General features: G+C 39.6%; 1 protein-coding gene across 6 annotated transcripts in view; it reads left to right on the forward strand.

Annotated features, from left to right (window-relative positions):
• Nucleotides 1-26,835, forward strand: part of GRM1 (glutamate metabotropic receptor 1) — a 180,220-nt gene that overhangs the window by 130,812 nt on the left and 22,573 nt on the right. For all 6 annotated transcript variants that reach the window (XM_038132729.1, XM_038132733.1, XM_038132735.1 and 3 more), the window contains exons 5-8: nucleotides 4,074-4,320; nucleotides 10,237-10,405; nucleotides 12,308-12,434; nucleotides 17,851-18,781. In XM_038132729.1, the coding sequence (XP_037988657.1) occupies nucleotides 4,074-4,320; nucleotides 10,237-10,405; nucleotides 12,308-12,434; nucleotides 17,851-18,781 (1,474 nt within the window). The remainder of the gene's footprint in view (nucleotides 1-4,073; nucleotides 4,321-10,236; nucleotides 10,406-12,307; nucleotides 12,435-17,850; nucleotides 18,782-26,835) is intronic.

Here is a 26,835-nt window from a genome sequence, read left to right on the forward strand (position 1 = left end):
TTTATGACAGCTGGTAACTTTTTATTTCACCCTAAATATTCAGCAGATGACCATAGTTAATCATAAAACTGTCTGCCTATTCCAGATGAAATATTGTCCTTTATAACAATTTTGCTGAACAGATTTTGGCTTTTTAAGCTAATCAAGAGTCATCTATGAACAGACTGTGTTCTTTATCAAATGTCTGTGTTTGCTCAAAATTTGCCAACTGGCTAGATTCCCCAACCAAAATGTTTTTACATTTATTTCCATCACAAATTCCCTCCTGCCCTAACCTTTCTGAGGACTACAAACAAGTAATATTTGGTGTTGAGTTTTATATTGGATATCAAGAGACATCTCCCATCTTTACTTTTACATGATAGTTAACTCATGTCTTGCCGTAATTCCAATAGCACATTTTTTCTTTATTTCAGGTTGTCAAGTGGGATTTGCAAAATACACTCTCTGTTCTCAAGAGCACTGTTAGCTCCACGCTGACTTCACAGTAAAAGCCAAATTAAATTCGTGGCTGCTTCACAGTCACATCCTTCTAAGGACTTAGCTGAAACTGGGATTCTTTAGCTGTGAGATACATTACAGTAAATGGAAAGATTAACAGCGATTTTCATGAAAATTTGGACTCTTTTCTCTTCCTTCCTTCCTTCTACCTGTACTTCAGCATCACTTTTAGCACTATTGGGAGCATTTTTCAGTTGTGTGCAGCCAGGATGTGGTGTTTGGGTTTTTTTGTTGGGTTTTGTTTGTTGTTTTTTTCCTTCTTTTGCTTTCCAGTTAGTAGTGTATGTGTGTATGTGCCCTCATCCTCTAGGATTTACTGACAGAAACAGAGACTAAAATCAAAACTGTGATAAAAAAAATGACCCAGACTACTGAGAAGCTGTTAAACTTAAATTATTAAAGGAAGATTTGCATTACATCCAATAGAAAATTAAGCATGCTATTTAGGACACTTAAATTATTCAAGGTCATCCAAAAATTAATGGTCTAATTTGAGTGACTTCAATTAATCCAATATTCACATGACTTATGACTTACAGCTTTTCTTTGCTTAGTGAATACTAAGATCTCTAAAAGAAAAAAAAAAAAAAGAAAGAAAGAAAGCTGAGAAAATATTTTTCTATTTGTCTCTGTAGAGCAATGACATTTTCTTCCAAGGGCTGAGAAACAAAGAAAAAAAAGAATTTTCACTGTTCAGGGTTCTGCCTTACTTTTTGTTGCATTTCAAAGACTTACTGAGGAAAAATACAAGTTAAAGAGACAGCAAATAACAAATATTGTAATATTTTTGCATTTATTGAAAACTTGCCCTATGAAAACTTAATTGAACATTGCTTTGTCTCTGGCTAAACACAATTACATGATTTCTTTTGTTTTAAAAACCCACACAATTCTGATTGTCTTAAGTGAATTTTACAAATTCAAATGCATAAGTGTATCAAGAACTTATAATGACGAAAATTAAACAGAGTGGATTTTGACTCTGGGAAGCTGAGTTTAGGGAAAACATGACTTCTCCTTCTGGATTTACTGGAAAATGTCTTATTTACATAAAAGAATTTTTATATTACTGATCTGGAGGCAATTCATTCAGACAATTCACATGTTGCTTTCCACTACAATACAATTATTTCAATAGGTGACATTAAGGCAGTCACCTCTGTAGTGTGGGACTGTATGCTTGCAACCTTCATTTAGGTGTTAATTCCAAAATAGTCAAAAGGAAATCCTTCCACCATCAAATGTTTATTCTTTTGGAAGTGTGCTTATTATATTGAAATATGATAATCCAAAGCATGTTTTGCTGAGTCAGCACATACTTTAGGGAAATGGCCTCTTTTTAAACATTGGTAAATCCTGTTACACTTCGTTTTCTACCTCCATTACCTACATGAAGGCTTGCCTCAGGAAATACATGGATGCTATCCTTATCTCCTGCAAGAGTTACTGATGTTGATGATCCTTTTTTAACTAATTAAAAAAATTGAGAAAGATCTGAAATAAACTTTCATGTAGTAGATAGTGAGCATTGTGCACTATCTGCTTTTTGTGATCTCTTCCACAACCCGCTGCTTAGGAGTTCCACAAGAGGAATGCTGTGCCAAGCCCAGGTTCTTCCTGTGTCTCATTCACTTAGGGACTGAGAACAATTTCATTTTCTACCAACAAGAAAGCAGAATTAGTGATAAATTCACAGTGTGCTAGTCCTGTGGAACCAATCAGCTGATAAAAGACACTGACAGATAATTTATTGAGACTATTTTAGCATGTACAGGCATACAGATGTCAAGGCTGTGCTGTACATAAAGCAAGGGTGCAAAAGCACTGGCATGCTCTCTGCTTCCCTGGGTGAATGTTCTGTCATCTTGCATACAAGGTTTTTTATTCTTTCTGTGTTTCTCAACATGAATCTGAGTGGTGTTTGTTTCATGGGATTTGAATGGGAGCTGTGAACCTTTTCTCACAAAGAAAGTGGCAGATACGTTGCCTCTGGAAAGAATTTCTTTCTGCTTTTTTTCAAGCTGCTCCTTGCTTGGTGGTGCTGCTGGTGAATATATGGTAGTGAGGAGCACATGAACTCATTCAGTCAGATTATGCTATATTCACAAAGCTTTTTAAATTCACCATCACGTCTGTTTGCTATGTTAAGTTCATCTGGAAAATAGTTACTGAGGCAAAATTTCCTTGCCCAGCTGCAATGCAACCCAGGGAAAGCAAGACAAACATCCCTGCATTTGGGATGTCTGCTGTCCTATGAATTCCCAGCTGAAATTTCTGAGTTTTCGGGCAAGCAAACAGAGAAGACCTACCAAATCAGAGCCTTTTCCAATGATAAATGAAGGATAGTCTTCATGGTTTAATTTGAAAGCCATATCATAGCTGCATTAGGGTAAGGAACTAGTTTTTTACTTGTGAGTTTTGGTGAACTTGCAGATTTTTACCTTCTTTGATCTAATTAAAATGACAAACACCTTCTCCAACCTGGATTCGAGAAGTGTCAGTTAACAGCTAGTCTCTCACACATCCTACTCCCCTGGTGTGCACAAGGTGCTCCTGAGACAAAATACCAGAGACCGGATTGCCATTGCCTGTTAAACATCGAGTAACGTGGGAGGCCTGCAGATAAAAGCAGCTTGCGGTTTGGAGCATATTGTGATTGAATGACTCGAGGGGGAAGAAACAAACCAGAAAGGTTTCTTACTTGCAGCTGCCTCGGGACCCCGCAGCACAGGTCTGCAGTGCCTTGGGGCCAGAGCTGGCAGTGCTCTGCAGCAGCTCAGCTGGCAGAAGGCAAGCAGGGAGCAGCCCAGGACCCCAGCAGGGTCTGATGTGAAGTGCAGCCAAAAACCAGCACCCTCTGACAGTGCTGGCCCAGCTGCAGATCAGAGAGAAAACCTATGTGGGGAGAAAACCTCTGCTGCCACGTTGTTTCTGACCAGGAAGACTTCAGTGTCTGCTCCTGCTGCACTTACACAAAAACTGAGCGTTACGAACTTTGGCTGACTTTCTGTAGCAATCCCATACTGGCATACCTAGTACCACTTTTAACTGAAAGGACTGTCTCTGGTAACTGGAGAAGTGATGCTGATTTACATCGTTCAGTTATTAACACTGAAAGGGACATTGCTTTCTCGAGCCTCAAAAACATGAGATTAAAAAATAAAAAGTTGAAATGTAACAAAAAGTCAATTTTTCAAGGAAAGCACTTTAAAAATTATTTCAGTGGAAATCTATCTTCTTGGTTAACCTTCCCTAAAATAAATAAGATTGTCGAATGACAAGGAAAAATTCCAAAAAATGACAAACAAAAGATGACAACTTGATGAAACAGGTGCTGAAGCATTTCACTTTTAATGAACTCAAGATCTCTGGGGTCGTGGTGGGCAAGTGTTTTATGTATTTATGTATGTATTTATTTATTTATTTATTAAAAATACCCGACTGGCACCTTGTTTATGCCTCTAAAGCTTTATAAGAGAAAGAAGGAAATCCCTTTTATATATCGTTGTGTTTTCATATTATCGTGTAATTTCATCTTTCTTTATAACAACCCTTTTTTCTTACCATTGTAGGCAATGAGAGCTTAGAAGAAAATTATGTGCAGGACAGTAAAATGGGATTTGTCATCAATGCAATATATGCTATGGCTTATGGGCTACAGAACATGCATCATTCCCTCTGCCCTGGACATGTTGGACTGTGTGATGCTATGAAGCCAATTGATGGCAGCAAGCTCCTGGAGTTTCTCCTCAAATCCTCATTCATTGGTGTTTCTGGAGAAGAAGTTTGGTTTGATGAAAAGGGAGATGCCCCTGGAAGGTAAAGAGGTTTCATCTCAACTAATTAAACTAGAGAGTGGGAAGTGGGAATGTTACTGTGTTTGGTGATACAGATTTCTTTGGCTTTTTTTTCTGAAACATAAAGCATAGACCAGTCTTTCCAACAGCCAGGAATAACACTGGTAACACCTGGTATCTTATATTGAGACAGGAACTACAGCAGAGCTTATAAATTTCCAGTGCCACAGGAGAGGAAAAACCTTGTAAACTCACAGACTTCTGGTGTGCAGGGTACTGTTTGGTCTCAGTACCAGGGTTTTAGCATTTATAAACCCTAATACAAATGATTGGAATTTAATGAAGAATTTACCTGACATGGTTTTGAGTAGAGGGCTGTAGAGCTCATCCTATTCCAACTGGAGCTCTGCTGAAACCTTGCCAGAGACTATTTAGTGTTGTTGGTAAGATCCTTTATGATCTCCTTAATTTGTTTCATTCCAGATAGAATCAGATCAGTCCCTGAATTTAAAGATAGGTCTGTGTAGAGCAGGAAATATAATAGGGGGGCTTTTGGCAGAAGTTTCTGTGTTTCACTCATTTGGGGTTCTGGTCCCAGCTCTGGCAGCTGCTGTTGTTTAGCCCCGCCAGCAGACACAGGATGTACCCAAGCAGTGGGTAAGGCAGCACCTTGGTGGACTTGGATGTCACCTTCGTTTCTCTTATGGGAGCAAACTGACAGAGGTCTTTCCTTTCATTTAGCTTTGTGGGTTCTATTTTAACACAGGGTTTTTTTTCCTTTGCTTTCTTTTTTATAAATACATTTAATTCAGCTGCTGAAGTACAAAGTCCATTATTAATTGAAACCTACCCAGGGATTGCTTCACTGAAGTTTGTTTTCCTACCGAGTTGTTGAAGTGCTGTAAAAGGCTCTCTCACTCCATCTTTGGGCTCATTGCATAAGTGCATCTGAGTGCCAACACCAAACAAAGGGAGGCCTCTGGAGCAAACAAGAGTTTTCATGCCTTTCCATGCCTCCAATGAGTATTCATAAGACACAGTGGTCTTAAAGCAACTTTCATCTCTATTACTAGGTTTTATTAGCAAAACTGGACAGTGTTTTGCCATTTTCTAGATTGTTATGTTTTTTTCTATTTTTTTTTATTTTCTATTTAAACAGTATATACATTTAAACAGTCTGTTACATTTAATTAGTAACAAAAAACTAGTCAGTTTGGTCTTGTTGAGCATTGACTTCAGAATTTTTTTAGTCAAAGATACAGATCAGTTGAGGTTAGGCTTTGAAAGTAAAGCAAGCAATTCCCTTACATTTGAACACATACTTATCAACACAAATGCATAAATCAAGTCTTTGCATATATAATTTAGATAATACAGAGAAATTACTGCTTAGTGTAGCTTTATGTTTTTTGCACACTATTTGTGTCCATAAAAGCATTACTCCAGCTTTGCAGATGCTGCATTTTCTGTCTGTTAGCTATTTGGTTTGATGTTTAGATGTAATTTTCCAATTTTAGCCTAATTCTTATTTATTATTTTGTCACCCAAGAGCATTTCCACAACTCTCATCAGTACCAAGCATAAAATTAGATTGAACAGTTGCTGAATTTAAAACATAAGAGAGTTTATACCAGGATATTCCTCTGAGTATGCCAGAATGATAGAATTTATTCCATCCATCATTTTGGTCTATAGCAAAGTTCATTTTTCATGATTCCCTGGCCTACTTAGAATTTGATAGGTTATTTTAGATGGGGATTTTTTGTTATTGATCCTCATTTATATTTTCACAGTTAGAGCTAGCAAGTTTGGACAAGGAAATTCAATTAACCTTTTTGTTATTCATTCTGTAATCCTCAAATCAATCTATGGCATTTATGATGTGGGCAATATTGTATCCGAGAATGGCTGTGTGTATATGAACTGTGACCTGCACAGCCTGTCAGATCCTTGTATGGCAGCAGCAGTTTAACAGAATCCTCTGTAGCTTCAGACTGCCTGTAGTGCTTCCACAGCTTTGTGTGGAAAGTCTCTTTGTGCATCAGTGAACAGACTATAGCACTGTGTTGATACCCAAGAGTTTTTGTACCTCAGCAAAATAAAATGGAAAGATAAACACCACATACAACACCTAAATATAGCAAAGTCAGCCTGCAATGAAATTTTTTAGGTTTTTTGGCTTTTCTACACAAGTGCAAGAATGTTACACAAATTAAAGTTTTAGATATCTTCTCAAATCATGTGAACAAATCAACTTCACAAGATGGAATAATATTCTTCTTAGAAGGCAGCAACCTTTCTCATAGTTTTCAAAATCTGTGAGTTTCTTTGAGCAATCGACTCCCACAAAATCCTAATTGTCATCATCATGAGCAGAGCAGATAGAGTTGCCTATAGTTATGTTTGTCTGGCACTCCCATAATCTCCTGTTTTGAAACCCCTACAGCTTCATGAAACTTCAACCATTTGTTTAGACACAACTCTTTTTCTAGCTCAGGCTCAATTCATGGTTTCAAGGTTTTTATCAAAAGGGGTTTGGAAAACACAAAGCATGTAACCAAAGGTGTATTCCTTCTGTGAAGAATCTTTTCTTTGAATATCTCTTATGCAGAAATATGTAGGAAACTTTTATTGGAAAGGCACAAATGCAGTCATTTAGCTGATTACACTGCCTCTGGGAAAAAAAATGACATGGATACAACTCTGGAAACTCAGCTATATGTGCTTGCTATACTGTCATTAAGAACATGCTGGTAAATTTACTGCACTTTTTACTTTCACTGAATAGCTCCCATTTCCTTCCTCTGTAGCAATCACATCACTCAAATTTCCAGAAATGGCTGAAGAAGGTGTGAAGGATGCAATAGTCAACACAACATCCTTCTTTGGGATAAAGACATATCTTTTATGACTTTAATAGACTCTGGTCTATTCTAGGTAATTGCCTCCTTTTACCTTGTGGTTGGTATGAAGAACCTTTCCTCTCTAGAACAAATAATTTGCAATGACCTCTGACCATAAAATGCTTTGTGACAACAGGCAGGAGAACTTTCAGCCCCAACAATGAACCTTTGATATGTAGAGAAATGCTGAGGTTCACAAACGAAGAGAAAAATTTCACCTAACTAACATTTCATCTTAACTAGACTTAGAACCATGTAAGTCTATTTAGTTCAAAATTTTCAACAGTTGCTCAGGCTTCAGTCATGACAACACTACCTACTCCAGTGCTTTGAGTGAATAATCAAATTTTGCCTTATGCAAAACCTTCAAACTTGCATGTAAACAATTTTTTTTGGTCAAATATGCATTTTTGGTTTCAGAGTTTGGATTCATGGGTGGTTATTTCATCCATTTACATCCCGGCATAGCTCAGTGCCGCTCTTTTCCCTCCTGTCTTCCAGGATAGCAAACATCAGTATCAGTCAGGTATAATGGCTGTGGAAAAACGTAACTTCAGCTATCTCAGATTAACTGGAGTATGAGTGTGTCTGTGACCAGCTGACTTACATTCTGGCTTGCCTTACAAGTAACTTGCTCGTAAGACACCACCTACTGGGTCACATCATTTCCCAATATACCAGAGAGCTTGCTCTTATGTGAAAAGAAGGATTAATTTCCTCACCCACTGAATGTTTTAATGGCTTTTTTAAATGCTGCCTTGTGTGTGTGAAATACAACTGCCTCCAAGAAGTCTCACTCTCTGAGAGCTTCACAACTCTTGTCAAACCCTCTTCTTTTGCGGTCATAATTTGCTGTATGGACACAGCCCAAAATTGTTAAAGTTGTACATATGTGGGCAAGGGGATGGGAGGAGGTATTCCAGCACTGATTTTGTCTTTGCTCGAAGCACAGGTTTTTCATTAAGAAAAAGAAGGAAAAGATAAAGAACTTAAGCACATCTCCATATACCACGAGTATTTGGTAGATCACATTTTTCCACTTAAAAGTCAAGCTGCAGCTTTGATAAAGCTGCAAACATTGTACTACAACTTGTCATAACGCAAGGCTGTGTAAGAACTTTTAATCTACATACTTTATTCTTTGACAGGTAACCTATAGGAAAGGGAACAGTATTACAAGAACACAGGAGAACCTCTTAATTGATAATGCATTAATGTCCCTCCGTGCCTTGTGATGTATTTTTGTAAAAATGAAAAAAAAGTGTGTGGGCTCAAAAATTCCATTAGGTGAATGTGAGGTTCTCGCAATCTTTTATTCCCCTTCCTGAATTAATTTTCCAGCCCAGAGTAACTGATTTTGTGTCAGCCTAATATAAGGTCAAACTAAAATCCAAGTACTTTTTCTTTGCTAGGAAGAGGAATGCACATTTCCACTGAGCTTTACTCCTGTCTGTTGAGTATCCATTATGAAATGCCTGACTTTCACTGCTTCTTGTTATCCTGATTCTTCACAAGCTTGGAAACAGCATTTCTTTTTTTAAGCACTTCCTTCAGTGTTAGAACTGGGATATGAGAAGCAATTGTTCCCTAATGAATTTGAAATTCACCCGTTTCCTAAGCAATGCCTTGATTAGTGGCCAATTCCCAACCAATGGAGCTGCCTCCTGCTTGGAGCTCCATTGAACTCAGCGGCAGGGTCCTTTTCACATGTGATTCAATGGAGCTCTGCAGTGGCACGGGCATTATCTGAGCATGCATATTTGCAAAACTGAGGTCTAATTACAGCTGTAAATATGCATTTCTTTAAGTCATCCTTAACAAAGACTTAGTTTAGAAAATTACTCTGCTCTACTCTAGAGAATAATTCTAACACCTCTTCCCTCTGTGAAGTGCAGAGAGAGTTGAAATTTTGCATATTTGAACCTCAAAATGGAAAAGGAACAAATGGACGTCTCTCTTTGCTCACAACCAAACATCCTAATTTTATTTATGGCTTGAACTTTGCCTACCTTACCTTTCATTCTTAAAGCATGTACAGATTAGCAACACCCATTATAAACAAAATATTTTTTTCTCCAGAGACTGAGACAGTCCAGTACAGAAGAGCAAGGCAGTAAATCCCAGGCTTGGAAAAGATAAGATGCTTGGTTATTTTCAGCTCTAATGCTGATTCCTTGTTCTCAATGCTCCTTCTCTTGTCATTTATTAAACAAAGTCCACCCCCTTCCCATCTCAAGAGACCAGGATGTGGGTTTAGCCTCTTTGAGGTTCTTCCTCTCTGTACACACTCCAACATTCATTCTTCCATTCTTGCTTATTTCCTACTAAGAATCAAGCTACATTCTGTGGGTAAAAGAATGAATATAATAAATATCAAGAAGGGATGCACACACCTCAGGTCCAACACATTGAAGGCAGTGGGGCAGGCTGGATGTTTATTGTAGCAGTTTTTTATGCTTCCCTTACCTTAGCCTTGGGAAGGAAGTGAGGAAGTGTGAGGAAGTAAATGTTCTGACTGAGGTGCTAACTTTTCCTGACAGGATCACTGGGCTGCATAAAATGAGCGGTCGAACTTAGAGCTTACAGCTAACTTATGGCGAACCAGTTCGATTGGTCTGAGTATTTCAGTTTAAGAGCTCCCAGCATGGGCTATGTTACAACCATCCAGCATGGAGACACCAAGTGAAGGTTAAAGAAGTTTTGGCAAATTATTTGAATCAGCATTATCCAGACATTGCCTACACATCCATCTTCAGCAGAGTTTACTGTCTTTGGTGTGCAGCTCTTCCTGGACACACAACTTTTTACCCATGGTTTTATGCAAGCAAGGCAGGCAATCAGCAATTGTGCACCAATCAGAGCTGACACTTTCTGGGATTCTGCTGCAAATCCTAAAGGATTTGGGGTTTTTGTGAAACCCAAGTCCCTGGTATTAAGGGATAACTTGAATATTTAGAGGCAGAAGAAGAAGAAGAGCAAGGTAAATTTTTGTCTTTTATGTTGCAGGACAGTGACTCATTGTTCTTTCCTTGCAGATATGACATCATGAACCTGCAGTACATAGAGCCCAACCGTTACGACTACGTCCTCGTTGGGACCTGGCACGAGGGTGTGCTCAACATCGATGACTACAGGATCCAGATGAACAAGAGTGGGATGGTCCGATCGGTGTGCAGCGAGCCTTGCCTGAAGGGCCAGATTAAGGTGTGCCTCAGACACTCACTTTCTGCCATAGAAATAGGAATATCCAGTCAGTGTTTTTCCCTAAACCCAAGCAAGCTCCTTTCAAGACAATGGGTATGACTTCCTTTCCTTCAGGAATGCCAAAATGATAGAAAGACCCCCTAGACTAATATCTTTCTTTAACAACAGCATATACAGGCCCATGTTTTCTAAAATTACCCTTTGTAGGGATGCAGAATCTTCTAATGTGATAGAATTTGAGTTTCGCCTTATGTGAGAAAGATTTTCACTTAGTCATTGCCTACAACAGTCAGTGGCTGTGATTCACTTGGGGGCTGATCTTGAAAGTATCATGACCCACAGGAGTCCAGTATTTTGATCCAGCAGTTACATCTGCAAGGAAAAGTTGAAAAAAAACCTCAACAAACTCCATGCCTATTTATATCTCATGTTCACAACAGGGCAAATATAAATACAAATGAAATCACTCTGTGTTCACCAAACAGTAGCACTTGCATCAGGCTACAAATAATTTGCTACCAGTCATGTCTGGATGACATAAAGACATGTTTCACCACTAACAGAATGGTATGGATGCATTAAGTTTAAAATGGCAAGAAGCCCATTCAGGAAAATTTCCTCAAAGTAGACTTTCCTTTCTATTTTCATTTAATAAGCACATTTACATATTTTTATTTCTATATTGCTACTCTAAGCAATAAGCTTAGATAAACTGACGATTTGGCAAAGGCACAGTGACACACTCCAACATCTTGGAGGAGAAACATTATTGGTATTTACCACCCTCCAAAACATCCTTTTTCTGTGTTTGAGATTGTGCAGTTTGTGTATGTGTGTATATGTAAACACTATGCATACAAAATGCCAGCTTCAGCTCTCATTGAAGCCTATTGGACTCTCTCCACAGACTGCATGAGGAAATGTTAAACAAAAAAAAATAAAAAAAAAAGCCCACAAAGCCAGTATTCAATAAAACAAACATTTGGCATTTCACTACTGTACTTATCTCTGCATATAGATGGATAGGAAGACCAGGAAGAAAAGGCTGGATTCCTCCTTCCTGGCAAACAAGGGCAGAGTCTTTGTCAGAGCCCTAGGAGCCAGAGAGATCCTTAATCTTTCTTGCAGCCTCAGGGTAAAGAAACTAGGAATCATGACAAGGAAATAATCTTTTCAGCATTGGATCATTACATTTAGCAGCCCTCACAGCAAAGAAAGAAAGTTTTCAGGGACATTTGTCCCTAAAAAAGCTGTTCTGAAGCATGAGGTTGGTCAGTGCTTTTTTTTTCTTTTTTTCTGCTAAAACCTAATAGATCCTTTTAGCAGGATGTTTTGTAATTTGTTCTTATTTTAATTTCTATTTACACTTGTGTAATGAGCCCCAAAGAGACTTCCACATAAATTGGAATGTGTGTTTATGTGATTGGGCTTGTGTGTACATGTATATATACGAATTTATATGCATGAATTACTCTTGCTTCTAACCTTTGACTTTGTTTACTGCTTTTTTCTATGCAATAGATATTAAGCATGGGCTGAGCTGCTTGTCCTGACCTCTGCCATCTCATAGATTAAGCCTCAAGTTTGATTGAAAATACCATATTCACCATGCCTCTGTACCAGAGGGAAAATGGTTTTTGTACTTTTATCTCAGAATAGCTCTCCTCAAAACAAAATAAAATTGTCCCCAGAGGTTGTCCTTGAAATCCTAAGCACAAATTTTAATACAGGGATTGATACAAAATCATGATTGGTGTTTTCTAGCTGTTTGAAATATGCCATACACAGGAATCCTGTCATGTTTTAAACAGTGTATTGTGTTATGTGTTTGCTGGGGCTGGTGGTGTGTGCCTCTTTGTTTCTGATAGAGGATCAGAACCGAGGATGTATTTTGTATTGCAGGTGATCAGGAAAGGAGAAGTGAGCTGCTGCTGGATTTGCACTGCTTGCAAGGAGAATGAATTTGTTCAGGATGAATTCACCTGTAAAGCCTGTGAGCTTGGCTGGTGGCCAAATGCTGACCTGACAGGTAGGCATGTGTCCCTCCAAACCCATTCTTTTTCTACAGGGCATGAGGAGAGTGCTGTGCGCTGGACAGTTAGATGGCAGCATGCAGAGATATTAAAGGTACATGTTTGGACACACATTCCAGTGCAGTTTAGGGTGACTGTCTTTCAGCTTAGTGCAACAGCACAGACAATAAAGACAGCAAAATTTCTGCCAAGAAGAAATGTTATAGTCTGTCTGTTCCTTTCCTTCATTTAGCACAAGTATTAATAAAGACTGCTTATGAACTCGGCAGTATTTGCTGCAATTTAGCAGTGAATGACACAAGAGCTCAGTGCATTCTTGTCATGTTGACTTGATACTCTTTTCTGACCATTTTACCATGCAATTAGTAGCACTTTATCTGGGATTTCAGGACCTTCAGTAACTCATGACTGGACTCTTGTTTGGTATAAAGATTGTTCTTACTGGACCCACCAGCAAGAGAATTTTTAAGAAAATCCTGAGAAAAGCTGTCTGGAATGAGTTAGGTCTCCCTTGTGTAAATGCCTTGGATGAGTTGCATGCTTTGGCACCCTTCTGTTTATTTTTTACCTATCAAGGTCAACCTCCACTTCTGCTCTGGGCCTTGCAGCAACCATTACCCCCCCAAAAAAGCTACAACACATTGAGAAGCATCACCCTGACCTTAACGTTTGCTTTGTATCACTATGAAAGACTAGAGGCACCTCTGCCCCATGTCACCTCTGCTAATCTTGGATGCCAGCATTCAGCAGGGCATTATTCCTAGTCACAGAAACAATCTGAACGCCCAGTCAAAGATGTGCAACTAACACATCTTTGTCCTTTACCATGACTGGCTGACAGAAGTTGCTGCAACATTTAGCACATAGACAAAACCCTCAAGCTTCAATTAATTTGTTCTATGAGATACTTCAAGCTAGCAGCTGAAGCCAAGTGAGCTCTCAGAGCATGTATTTTGAGAAGGAAAGCTAGCCACTTCTCTAGGTAAAAATACACTATTAATCCCAAGAGACTAGGAAATGTGACTCATTGTCTGTCTTGGTTTTCTGTGGAAAATAAGTTATGGTCATGTCCCAGATGTGTGTATAAATGTCTATACTCCATACCTCCCACTCCCACCCCCACCACCCTGCCCTGCCCCTGCTCTGGTTTGCAGCTAAACCAACAAACAGATTTGTCAGGATACAGAAATCTTCAGACCCTTCAGGTTTCATGTCAGTGGGTTGTAGGGAGAGGAGTTAATGAAAAATACATTCTGTAAGAGCCCAAATCATAGAAACGCATCTGGTATTAATAGACACCAAAAAATCCTCAGAACCTTTCATAAATGTCCTGACTATTTGAAAAGGCCATATTTAATTCCTGTTCCTAAGACACCAGCGTCTGCTAATTTGAAAGCAGATATCCATACACAAACAGGTTTTGCTGGTCTTAGAGGTTCACAGAATTGCTTGTATCTACTCCTCAGGGAAGAAAAAGGGATCTATTGATTAAAAAGAAGCCAGAACAAAAACCTAGTGAGAAATCAATATGCACTTGAGAGAGTGTGGTTCAGAGCTACCAGCTGCTCAGAGTAGCTCAAAAGGGGTCATGTCAAAATGACAGGCACTGCTGAAAAGAGTTGCAGAAAGAATCAGTGCTGGAAAAAATCTCCAGGGCATGTTGCAATCTATTAACTTTTAATGAAATCTGTAGATGACCTGCTGATTTGTGTTTCTTCTCAGCAAGGAGACTGGACTGCTGCTGTTCTGAAATCACAGTACCGTCAGCCAAATGACAGCATAGCCATTGACTTATTTCCTAGAGAACATTGAAATGGCGGTCTGCTCCCGCACAGCTTCTTCAGTCTGTCCTATTGAAAAAAAAACTTCCTTTTTAACCCCTAAAATTGATTTACTTGAACTATACTACAAAATACAAAGCTGTGAAAGGAAGCTGATGCCATCCTAATCTTTAGAAGAAGGGGATTTAGCTAGATAAACTCTGTCTCTTGAACTTTGTGGGAGTCACCATTGGAATGATTTAATTTGGATTTCTCTTTTCTTGCCAGGACTCCTATCAAATGTGTTTTTATAGCTTGATTTTATGTGTTGTATTCATACCCTGGCAGTCACCATAGCATCTAGACACAGGCAGTAACATCTCACAGTGCAGATTGTTTTTCCCTTTGCCTTAAATCTTAAATGCTAAACATGTATGTGGTTTTAGACTCATTTTCCATCACAGATCGAGGCTCTAAAATCCTTAATCCTTTTAAGAAATGTGAAGCACATACTAACCTATTTCATAAGACATGCTTTTCAAGGTGCTCATTTCTCCATTTGAAATCAGTCTCTGAGGCTCAGCAATCATTTCCTGACATTTTAATTTTATTTTTAAATGTACAAGATTTTTTTAGATTGCTTCCTTTAAATATGAGTTCAGTAAAATGGACTCAGCATACACAAAGGATTTCTTACCACACAAGATGAAAACCTGACCTGAGGAATAGTCACTATAGCCAGTACTGTACCTTGGACCTTGTGCCAAGAGAAATCTTTTAGAGTACCAGAATATAATATAAGATGGATGAATGTCAAGCTAGTAAACTCAGTTTAAATAAATCATCTTAAATCAGCAATAAAACAATATAGGGTAGGAAGTTTTATAGTCTTTTGAAAAGAATCGTAAGGTTTTGGGGCCATCAGTTAGTTACCTGGGATGTGTTACTGACCTCAGAAAACATCATAGATTCTCTTATTGTCCTTGCACTGTGAATATAGTAATAAAAAAATTGATTAGCCTTCTGATCATGGAAATTATTCACAGTTAAAGTGCAGGGAAAATAGTACATGAAAACTACCAGACAGCTTTTACCAGAAAATTTTAACTGTGAAGCTTTTGCTCTGATTTTTTTGAGGTTTGGTTTAGTTGTTGAGGAGGCTGTTTTGTTTTGTTTTGTAAATGCATGCACAATTTCCTGAGTATCCTCCCCCAGTCTCAGTGGGGTTCCAGAGCCCACTTTCTCCTAGCTGGGAAATGACCCACCTTCACAGGTGCTGACAACCAACAACTGTTAGCTGGTAAAAAGCAGTGTAGGGAACTTTTTGCAGTTTGTACAATATGTGGTTCTTGGGCTTGCTGGTGCACAGGAATTACACTGGTTTAATGAAACATTTCTAAGCAAATCTTACACTGGATAAGCTTAGAGCAAACGATAGGCTTAACTACCATGCTGGATCTGGGTTAAGCCCCTGAAAATATAGTTTAAAATGGAATAATGTGAGTATGTCTTGAGGTTGTTAAGCTTAAAGTCCATATTGAAACTTAACCCTTCCAACAACCACTGACCAGATTCTTGTATGAGAAGAGCTTCATTTGTATTAATCAATGAGCAAGAGCTTCTGATCCTTAGTCTTTTAATATATCATAGAGGAGCCAGCTTCCAGTCAGGGCTGCTAAAGCCAATGGCCAAAGGTTCACACTTATAATAAAGAGGTTTTCCTTCCTATTTCACCACAAAAGCATTGGTTAGAGGTAAAAATTTCCTGAGTCTTGAACAGACCATATTGAGAAAAATCATTTTCTTTATAAAATTTTCTTTTCATTTTATAATATTTTCTTTATAAAATAAGACCTCTGGTTGCCATTGCTATAATTTCTAATGTTTTTAATGTTACAGGCATGTGTAAGAACAACACCTTTAGTTAAGTCAGCTTGGAGAAAAAGTGTACAAAATTATAAGACCTTCTCTCAGTTCATATGACATTGGCAGACATTAAAAGTTCAAGCAGAAATTTTCCATGTCAGGACTTTGCCTTGGGCTGATTTTTTTTTTTAATTTAAAGAAAAAACATTTTTTCTCCTGTTTCTCAAAATGAGGTTACAGTAAAACTGTTCAACCCTGATCTATACCTTGTCTTACTTCTCAATTATTTGGAATGAAGGACTTTACATTACAGTACAGGTATCTACATTACAGTAGAAGTATCTGGTGGTACTTTTTGTCACCATATGAAAGATGCATATAAATTAGGCAAAACTGTGGGACTCAGAAACTTTCTTTTTATAGATGGTTTCTCCAAATACACTCCACACTGAGGAGGAAGGAACTGAGCACAACTTTTGTCCATCACAACATCAGGACCCTTGTTAAGATCTAGCAGCAAATATGAGAGGAAAAAATGCCTCTCTCACAAGCTTGCTGACATCACCATCTTTTCCCTGCTCTTTTCAGTCATGTCCAAGAACTCAGATAGGCAGAGTTCATGAGAAGCCAGTCCAGGACCAGAAAAGCTGGAGCAGCAGTTTGCAATAAGGACATCTGGGTGGAGAGGTGGCTAAAAAAACTGAACTGTAAGGTGAACTGAGCCAGGGATGGTGAGGGACTGGGAGGAAAGGTACTTGAGAGGTGGGGGAAAGGCAGAAAAGGTGAGTTGTGTCTAGGGGAAACTGGAGGAAGATGAAAACAAGTAGAAGAGGCTGTGGATACTTCCCTTGGGATAAAGAAACATGTCAAAAGCATTTTGGAACTATTAAGTCAAGAACAGAAATTTGAAAATGCCCTAATGAAAGATGTCCATAACAGCTTCACAACCATAACATCTTATTAACACATAGGATTTTATTTTCTCTGTAGTGTTTATTGATGATATTACTTCAGGACAGCGAGGAAGATATCCAGAGACTCCTTTAACTTGAGTGTGGGAGAGAGCAGTTTAGTACTGTCTTAACAGACACATATGTTTGCACATCTGTACTAGTCAGAAAGGAGAGTCTTTCCAGTTTTTATCTGAAGGCATGCATATTCTGTGGGTTTGACTCTTCCAAGAGAATTAAATTATATTATTTAGACAGCAAACAATGAGCAGAGGGTTTGACAAAATAAGAATAAGATACTGTGAAGAGAAAAAAAGCAGAAATGTACTAAGGAGGTATAGTATCTATGATACAGTTCAATTAAAATTTTGGATTTATTTCCATGTTTCTGTCCATAGACCTCTGATTAATTTATAATATTTATAACACCACTCTCAAAAAATGTAGTAGATCAAACTATAGTGACTGTGGTAATGACTGAATAAATTAATCTGCTGAAATGAAGAGATGATGGTGACTTTGTCTGGGTTCTGTTCCCAGCTGTGCCTTTGGTATGCTGGGCTTGTAATCAGGTATCTCTAAAGCAGATATTTCCAAATCTAATTTCCTGTTGCAGCATCATGAGACAATGTTTGGGACACCCAAAATGGATGGCTGGTTTTTGAACATATTTAATCCAAACTTTTCCATCACACAGTTAACCCCTTTGTAAAACGGTTTTAATAATCCACATCACATAGACATATGCTAATGCTTGGATTATACTGAGATCCAGCAAAAAAGGTTCTTCCAGGAGCTGCCTTTCTAACACACTGTTTCTCTTCTGTACACTGCAGGCTGCGAACCCATCCCTGTAAAGTATCTCCAGTGGAGCAATATAGAGTCTATTGTGGCTGTGGTCTTTTCCTGCCTGGGGATCCTGGTCACCATGTTTGTCACCCTTATCTTTGTGCTCTACAGAGACACCCCTGTTGTCAAGTCCTCCAGCCGTGAGCTCTGCTATATTATCCTGGCTGGCATCTTTTTGGGCTACGTCTGCCCTTTCACCCTTATAGCTAAGCCCACCACAACGTCCTGCTACCTGCAGCGCCTTCTGGTGGGCCTCTCCTCCGCCATGTGCTATTCCGCCCTCGTGACCAAAACCAACCGCATCGCGCGCATCCTGGCGGGCAGCAAGAAGAAGATCTGCACCCGCAAGCCCCGCTTCATGAGCGCCTGGGCCCAGGTGGTCATCGCCTCCATTCTGATCAGCGTGCAGCTGACACTGGTGATCACGCTGATCATCCTGGAGCCCCCCATGCCCATCCTCTCCTACCCCAGCATTAAGGAAGTTTACCTTATCTGCAACACCAGCAACCTGGGCGTCGTGGCTCCTGTGGGCTACAATGGACTCCTCATCATGAGCTGCACGTATTACGCCTTCAAGACTCGCAACGTGCCTGCCAATTTCAACGAGGCCAAGTACATTGCATTCACTATGTACACCACTTGTATCATCTGGCTGGCCTTTGTGCCCATCTATTTCGGGAGCAACTACAAGATCATCACCACCTGTTTCGCAGTGAGCCTGAGCGTGACAGTGGCTCTGGGGTGCATGTTCACTCCTAAGATGTACATCATTATAGCCAAGCCTGAGAGGAATGTCCGCAGTGCCTTCACCACCTCAGATGTGGTGCGTATGCATGTCGGGGATGGCAAGGCACCTTGCAAGTCCAACACTTTCCTCAACATATTCCGGAGAAAGAAGCCAGGGGCTGGAAATCCAAAGTAAGTGGATTGACTGCAGGTACACATCTATCTGTATATGTCCTTCTCTTTGCCGTCGTCTCTTGGTTGACTATAGTCTGCTGAATAGTAAGGTATGTAATAGTTTTTCATCTCATGTGTAGCAGAGAAGGTGGAAATGACCTTTTAGTTCTAAGCCTCAGATGGATATTGGCATGTTGCTCATTATCTTCTCTCCTGCTCTGAAGGAGCCCTGTGCACAGCTCCCTGTACAGCTGGGGCAGGTCAGGCAGTGGCAGAGTGACCAAGCTCCACTGTAGCTTCTTGCATCTCCCTGTCACATGTGTGTGTGTACAGGGATCTCACACCCTGATGTGCATTATGTTCAAACTGAAGTGCTACTCTACCCTTTTAGAAAAGAAATCTCTGTCTAAATTATTGTAAATCACATGTACTTGCCTAAGGCCACTGGAATGTGTGTGAAAGCTGAGGACTGAACATAAGTTTTTAAGGTAGCGTAGTGTGGCAGTCCTCATGACTGTGATTCAAAAGCACCCTCCGTGCTATCCCTGTGCTCTATTTAATACTCAGCATTATGAGCAATACTCTTACTCATCATTCATGTAAATCTCTCCATGTTCTCAAACTCAGCGTTGGTGTGAAAATTGCAGAAGTCAACTGATGGTGAAAATGAACTTGCATTCATATCTGTGGAACTTGTTATTTTCTTTGCTAATAATTAAAAGCAACCCAGATGCAGCAGAGCGGAAGAGAGAACTGTTACTTCAAACAGCGTCTCTCTGTGAGCAGCTGTCTGAAAATTTGCATACTTTATTATCTTATTGTTTTTTAATCTTTAAAGAAGCACCATAACATATGAGCCTAGATGATTTTTGTCCCAATTAAAAAAATTAAAAAACCACCAGTGAAACCTACATTTCTGAGCTTCCCAATAGAATTAAAATTCAGTTAATTTCCAGCTTTTTGGGATCTGTCGTTTTCTCTGAGTCAAGTCACTCAGGTTGGTTTTGATTCAGTTTTCATAAGAACCATTTTCATCTGTCCTGGTGATGGAGGTAATACTGTAGCAAACCCATGCTGGCATCAATTTTGTCTTTATGCTACTTCAGTACATTTTATGTTTTTGCTAGACAGGAGGTCAGAAGGAAAGGGAATAGAGACATAAGTGACCCAAACACACAGCTCAGTGTGCCACAGAGACCATATCAAGGCAAGGCTGCTGACTCCTGAGCTAGACAGAGAGAGAGCAGGGACTGGCGAGCAGCCCTAACAGCCACCACCTACAGGGAGGTGGCCAAAACTCTCTGTAGCCCCAGAGCTTGAATTCCATGCAAATAGAGAGATGGAGCCTGATCCACCTTCCTCTGACTCTGTGGTAGTTAGATGGGGTCTAACTAGACATCTGTGTGAAACTAGTGTGGTGTCCCTGCAGTGTGGATTCTGTCCAACAGTGTTGGTTTCTTTAAACCAACACTGGTTTTCTTTAAGTTATGCCTATCAAAGAAAGAAGACTTTTGAATATTTTAGGTCATGACAGACTTAATAACTAATTTTCTGTTCTGCTTACTCTTCTTCTACCTTTATTTAAAAAAAAACAAACAAGTAATTTTAAAAGATCCAAATGTGATATACTTAGAATACAGTTCTTAATATGAGAGAATATTACATCCTGTTCAAAAGTTGAGCTTCTGCCTCATCATTGTCACCTTTAAAACTCAACAGGGCTTACCTGAGATTTTTAGCAATTTGTTACATGATTTTAGTAAGATTTTCTTGACCTCTATGTTAAGCCTGTGTGAGTGTTACAAAGCAAAAAAGCTCTCCAGAGTTTTAAGTTGCTTTTCTAAACTAAAAGCTCAATACCTAGTTAATATGCCTTTTTTCCCCTCAGGTTAAGCACCTGTGTCTTTTATACAGCCAAATTCCTACCTCTGACCTAAACCTCTTTTGCAGTTACTGCATGTTCTTCACCCAAACCAGCACAGGTGCAGAGGCACCCTGGGATTGCTGATGGAAAAGGACAGATCTGTTCATGGGCATGAAGAACTGAAAGAATTTTAATAGACAAACATGAAGCTTTGGAAATAAAGTCAAAAGCCAAAACAAAAAGTAATTTCAGGGCTTTGGAGAGGTTTTTTAGCTCCTAGCTGAGTCCATTGGAAAGTTTCTGAGGACATTGTGACAACACAAATAAAAAAGTGAGTCACTGTGGAAATCAAGAAGGAAAAAGCAGAATTTACTGCAGTGTTGGAAGCACCTAGATAACTCAAATGTGTAATCAGGTCCTTCCTGAAACAGGACTTAAAGCTACTGGTACATGCTAAATGCCCACAGGAATGATCTCCAGACTGATTTTCAGTGGGGTTTTTGTGGTTTTATTTAGTTTGGTTTGTTTGCTGACAGTTTTGGTTTTGTTTGGTTTTGGTTGGGTTTCTTTTTTATTTGGTTTGGTTGGTTTGTTTGTCAAACATCAAAATCTGGGATTTATTTGCGATGTTTTCAGTAATTCTAATCCCTGTGTGTTGCTCTGTTTCTAGATTCTTCAATAGTCTCTCCCTGTGGCCACATTTTTCTGTCTATAAGTGGCCAGCAGTTCTGCACTCAAAAGATTTCTCTTCTAGATGTATTAATCTATCTTCTCATTATGCCTTCTCCCTCTTCCTAGTTTGCTTTTCTTTTTCTGCTTTTCAATTTTTGTCTCTTTTCCTGTCTGAATTAAATCTCTTCTCTGATTAATCTATTGAATTCCAATTCCTAAACAGAAAAGTGGCATCCATCTAAATTAAATTGGTGTGGAGATACAGGGTTAAATTTAATTAGTTTTAAAACTGGAAACTGTTTTATATTTACAAGGACAGATAAAACTTATATAAGCATTCATAAAGCATTTTCATGCAATGTTGTGCTGTTAGTTTAACTAGTATAGCTTGGGGACTAGAGCAAGCTGAGACACTCTTCCTTTCTCCTTCCTAAAGTAGAGCAAAAGAATTAACCAGGGAAGTCTACTAACACAGGATCAATTAATCAATTCAAAACCTTCAGCTGCCTCTGGTGCTGACATAGTAGTCAGAAAAGTCATCCTGAAAAACGTCTCTCCCAGCTGCATTGCCAACAGAGTTTCAGTGAAAATAAATTTCTTAGTAACACAGGTCTTCACATAAATAATAAAGCACACTGCCTTTACTGATCTGTTGCACTCTCAAGATGGTATGTGGAGTCTTGAGGGTTTGAGCTTGCTTTTACTTTGATTGAGTTAAACTAGGAGCAATTACAACCAGCACTGTTTTCCATAGAGCTGGTTGGGAATTTTCCAGTGGAATATATATGTTTTCCATCAGAAAATTCTGGCCTTTCAAAACACTTCATAGAACTGGATTTTGTTGGTAAGCATTTACCCTGGGCCAGGGGGACATTTTTTTCTGGCAGAGAGAGGAAGACATTGGGAAAGCATGAGAGAATCTTACCCCAACAGTTCAAGCACTCACTTAGGCTAAGAGCATCTCCTTCATTTCCCAGGTAGATGATCTATAACTGGATTGTGCACTGTCCAGGGCAAGTCTCCTTTCTGTATATTCTTGTCCAGCAGTATTTTGGAACAGAGATAAAAATATTGTAGTGCAGACCCCAGGGAAATCCTTGGTATAATTCTGTGAGAGAACTTGAATCTGGGTCTGAAGGATCCCTCGTGAATGTCTTTAGTACCAAGCAACTGTCATTCTTTTCCTCTTGTCAAATGAATACTTAAATATGTATAAAAAATGGAGCAGCTCCATCAGGAGAGATGAAGAGAGAGGGATATCTGCTGCTTGTGTTGAAGTTTTGTGGGGACATTTATTGTTCATTTGCTGCTTGAATTTATTACAAGATCCTGGCTGTTATAGGATGATGGCATAGCAGCATTTGTTAGGACAGCCTTTTGCATCTATTTTTTATTTTTTCCAGATGTGAGATGGAAACATTTGCGTATGGATCTTGCTGTGATCTTTAGCCTTCTTCTTGGTCTCAAAAGTTACTTTGGTCTATGAGGGTCAATGAGCTTGAAGAGAAGGACACTTTTACAGTTCCTGAACAATCCCTGCCCCGAGGAAGCAATGCTCCCTTCTGTACTACATGAAGAAAAAAAGAAACAGTGACACTTCAGATGTTGATTCTGATGAGGGCTCAGGAAATGCCTTCTCCAGGAGTGCTGCAGGAGTTACCACAGAGAGAAAGTTCATTTTGTGTCCCTGGGTAATAAGTTCCAGGTCTGGCAGTGATGCTTATCTGCTCCCTCAGTCTTCACATGTAAATTACTTTAAATTTATGGTTGAGATGCCAGGTCTGGACACCATTTTAGTGCATTCTGAATCAGAGTAAGTAAGGATTTAGTTGTCAATATACATTATGTAGCAAAATCCGAGTTAAAAGGAAGCCAACTAGCAAGAGTTACTGAAGGGCCAGGACTCCACATTAATGCATAGGCTACCTGCTTTTCCCTTGTAATTTTAGTATATTTACATTCAATTATTTTTCATCCAGCTGTCTGCCTTTAGAAAAGAATAGCTGATTTAAAGTACTTCCAAACATGAAATTTATCTTTTTCACACATTTCAGCAGTCCATGCCTCTACACTGCTGTCACAGGCATCCAGTCTGAGCAGTGTCCAGGCAGTCTCCTGGGCCATGGATCTCTCAATTGTGATTTATTTTTATTCCAATAAAAATTTGCAGTCAACCCAACATTCCCTAGTAACTTCTTCCTGTTTCCCTTTGTCCTTTCTCCCTGTGTGCTGGCTCCCTACATACAGTTTTTTAACTGAGAATCAGGGTTCTCAGTAACCTCTAGTAACATATCTGTTCCCTTAGCATGGCTTAGGGAACCACATGCTTTTTTGGCCTGCCAGTTGTAAAATTATCTCTAGGTATTCTGAAGTTAATGTTTCTCTTTAAACTGACTTGCTGAGTTGCCATTTCATCTTGAGCAAGCTGTACTGATGAACCATGCTTTTCTGGTCTCATTTCCCTTGGCCATTCACAGTCCACAAAGGCTTTTGGGCTCTTCACCTCCTTCATTTTCAAAGCTTCCCATAGACACATGGGTGAGGGGAATCTTAGCACAAGTATGTCCAGAAGATTTTGTTTCACTGGTTTTCATGGTGGTGGGAGAAGACAAGTGCACAACAAAGCATGGCAAGACTTGGAGATTCCAGACACAGAGTAAATGTTCAGCATGCTCTTCTGCAGTTGCTCAAATGTAGATATTTTACAGCCTGTCATTTAATCCAGCCTAACAGCCCTGTCACAGAAATAGGTGCTCAGGAGTACTCCATCTTCTCACTATTACATTATTATTCTGCACAGTCAATATTCTACCTTTAAGCAGGGGTTATAGAGGCAAGGAGGGAGAGAGAAAGGTGTGAACAGAATACATGAAAGCACTTTTGATATAAGTAAAACAATGCCTTTTTTCCTGATCTCTGCAGGCGAGAGATGAGGTGAAATGTAGGTGAAATAGAAACAAACCAATCTATCTCAAGCTGGCAACAGCCACAGGGGGAATTTTTCCCTCGGTCTGGCTAAAATGTATCAAAACTTCTGAGTAGGTTTAGTGGAAAGTTCAAGCAGGATTAATAATAACTGGTCACCATTGTACCTTCTCTTGTAAAAGAGATATAGTAAATCCTGTGCTTCAGGACACAAGCCCAATGTGCGAAGTATTTTCTTTGGTCCTGAAGTGTGTCATCTAGCCTGCAGCACACAAGAATTATCTTTAAATGCTTCTTACACAGATTAGCATCTTGTGTAGTTTTATTTTCCTACAACAGTGCCAAACCACTGCAGAGACGACTGCTGAATCTGATAGGAGATGGTAGACTACCTTGCTTTGCAATTGAGAAACGTGATGCAGTGGGTAAACTTCTCATGTCCTGCATTAGTATTGCAGACACAATAAGACAGACCCTAATTTTTACCATTACAGACCTTGGAAAATACCACATTCCAAGGGGTTTTCAAGAAGACCCTTAAGGCTGCTTTGCCTGTGCAGCCATTCTACTGAAGCTTACCCCAGAGGGAAATGGCGTATTATGAAAGAGAATTTTGGAACAGCAGAAACGATGTGAGCTTCTGCCAGTGGGAAATTATACAGACATTGAAAAGAAAAAAAAAAAAAGGGCAAAATTATACAGGACAGATAAGGTTGTTTATTTAAACAATTTTTTGCTGTATATCTGATCTCTGCATTAACTCCAATAAAATGCTGACACCCACACCCTGTTTTTGGGGCTGACTCTGTCAGACAGTGGCATCATGGGGCACAAGGTGCTGTCCTGGTCCATGGCTTTGAGGCTCCCAGTTCCCCACCAGGGCATGGGGCTCCAAAACCACTGGACATTTGGTTCACCCTTGCATCACACTCAGGGCACATCATGGAGGAGGAGTCTGCTTCCTTCACAGGTTGTTGCAGTTGTGGCAGCTCTAGAATGGCTCCTGGTGACACAGCTGTCACAGGGAAGGCAGGTGGCACCCTGGCCTGGCCTGATTCATCTTCTGATTTCAGCCCTCCCTAACATTTACCCAGCTGCTGTATTCAGTGTAGACCTCCACCCCTTTCTGAGGTTGCAGTGCCTTTGTGGAAAAGCCTCTTGCATGCTCACAAAGGATAGCTGAAGGTGCAAATGCCAAACATCTCTCTCTCAGCAGCTGGTATGTTTGCTGGCTTTGCTGGGCTGACTACTGGTCTTAAACCATGAAAGATTTTGCAGACACATAGCACTGTGACATGTAACAGCTCCTACACAGTTCTCTTGTGGATGTGATGTGAATTTTATATAAGAAAATACAACAAACCCAGTCAAGCTGTTCTGCCCTTGTCAGTGTATTGATTTAAGTGAATATTTAAAACTCCCAAAAGACAGTTACATGGTTCCAAAGAGACTCTTAGAACCAAAGTTAAAGAACTGGGAAGAAACAAAAATTAACGGGGGAGTGTGACACTTAACATCCCAATAACAATCTCTTCTAGCCCTGCTGCTGGGTTTCTCTGTTAAATTTGATCTATGTAATTATATCTTATATTGTCTTCCCCATAGCCTTGAATTTGCATTTGATTATGATACACATATATTGTAGTTCTGGCCCATAGACCAAAAATAAAATACAAAACAAGGGATAAAAGACTCTCAGATATCACTTCCAGACTTACATTCTTTCTCATTTAAATAACTACTAAAACCCATATTTATTTAAAAACCAGGCATGCCATATGCATATATCAAATTATATACCAAATTTTATATCTGTGTGTATATGTGGAAAATAACCAGTCTGGTGATAGTGGGCTTTTTAATCCTTCTAATGAGAAATAAGGGGCATAGCTGCATAGAGCACCATAAGGTTTCCTTGCAAATTATACCAGCTAAAGGGAGTCCCAGCTCATGCATAGCTGATCACATGCCATTCCTAAAACAAGATGAGGAGAAGAAGTAGGCAAAAATACATGCTATGATTGGGATGTTTGTGATTAAGCAAAACCAAAAGGCCTGGCAATTTAATCTCAGTGCTCTGGGCTCACTTCAACTGCCAAACAGAGGCTGCCTGAGACTACATTTGGGAGAAATAGCTTGGAAAAGCTATGAAGCTCTGCAGTGACTTCCCAGTAAGAACAGAGGGGATAAACGCCCCTCAGACAAACCCCAGGTTATACTGAATAAGTTTACAGGATACGTTGCCTGCACCCTGAGCTCCCATCCAGACTTCTGCTTCTTTATCACCAGTCAGAGCCACATCTTATGTGCATGGTCCCTTTAAATGAGAGGGCTGCTGTGCAATTTCCTCACTTTCCCAGAAGTTCCCAGTCTATGGCAGTTTTACCACAGTCTTTTCAGGGGTGGGCACAACTTTGTTCTCCCTGGAGATTTTGACAGGACATATATCTAAGGCACAGTCTCTGAGTCCAGCCTGGTTCTTGCCAAAGGACTGCTGGAGAACTTCACCTCACTACTCCTCCTCTTGTTTTGCAGCTCTCAAGATGCTGAATCACAAAATGTTTTCCTGCTTGGGGGCACTGCTGTAGCATTTGTTTAATGAATCTCAATA

The sequence above is a fragment of the Motacilla alba genome, chromosome 3 (genome assembly GCF_015832195.1).
Source record: "Motacilla alba alba isolate MOTALB_02 chromosome 3, Motacilla_alba_V1.0_pri, whole genome shotgun sequence".
NCBI lineage: Eukaryota > Metazoa > Chordata > Aves > Passeriformes > Motacillidae > Motacilla > Motacilla alba.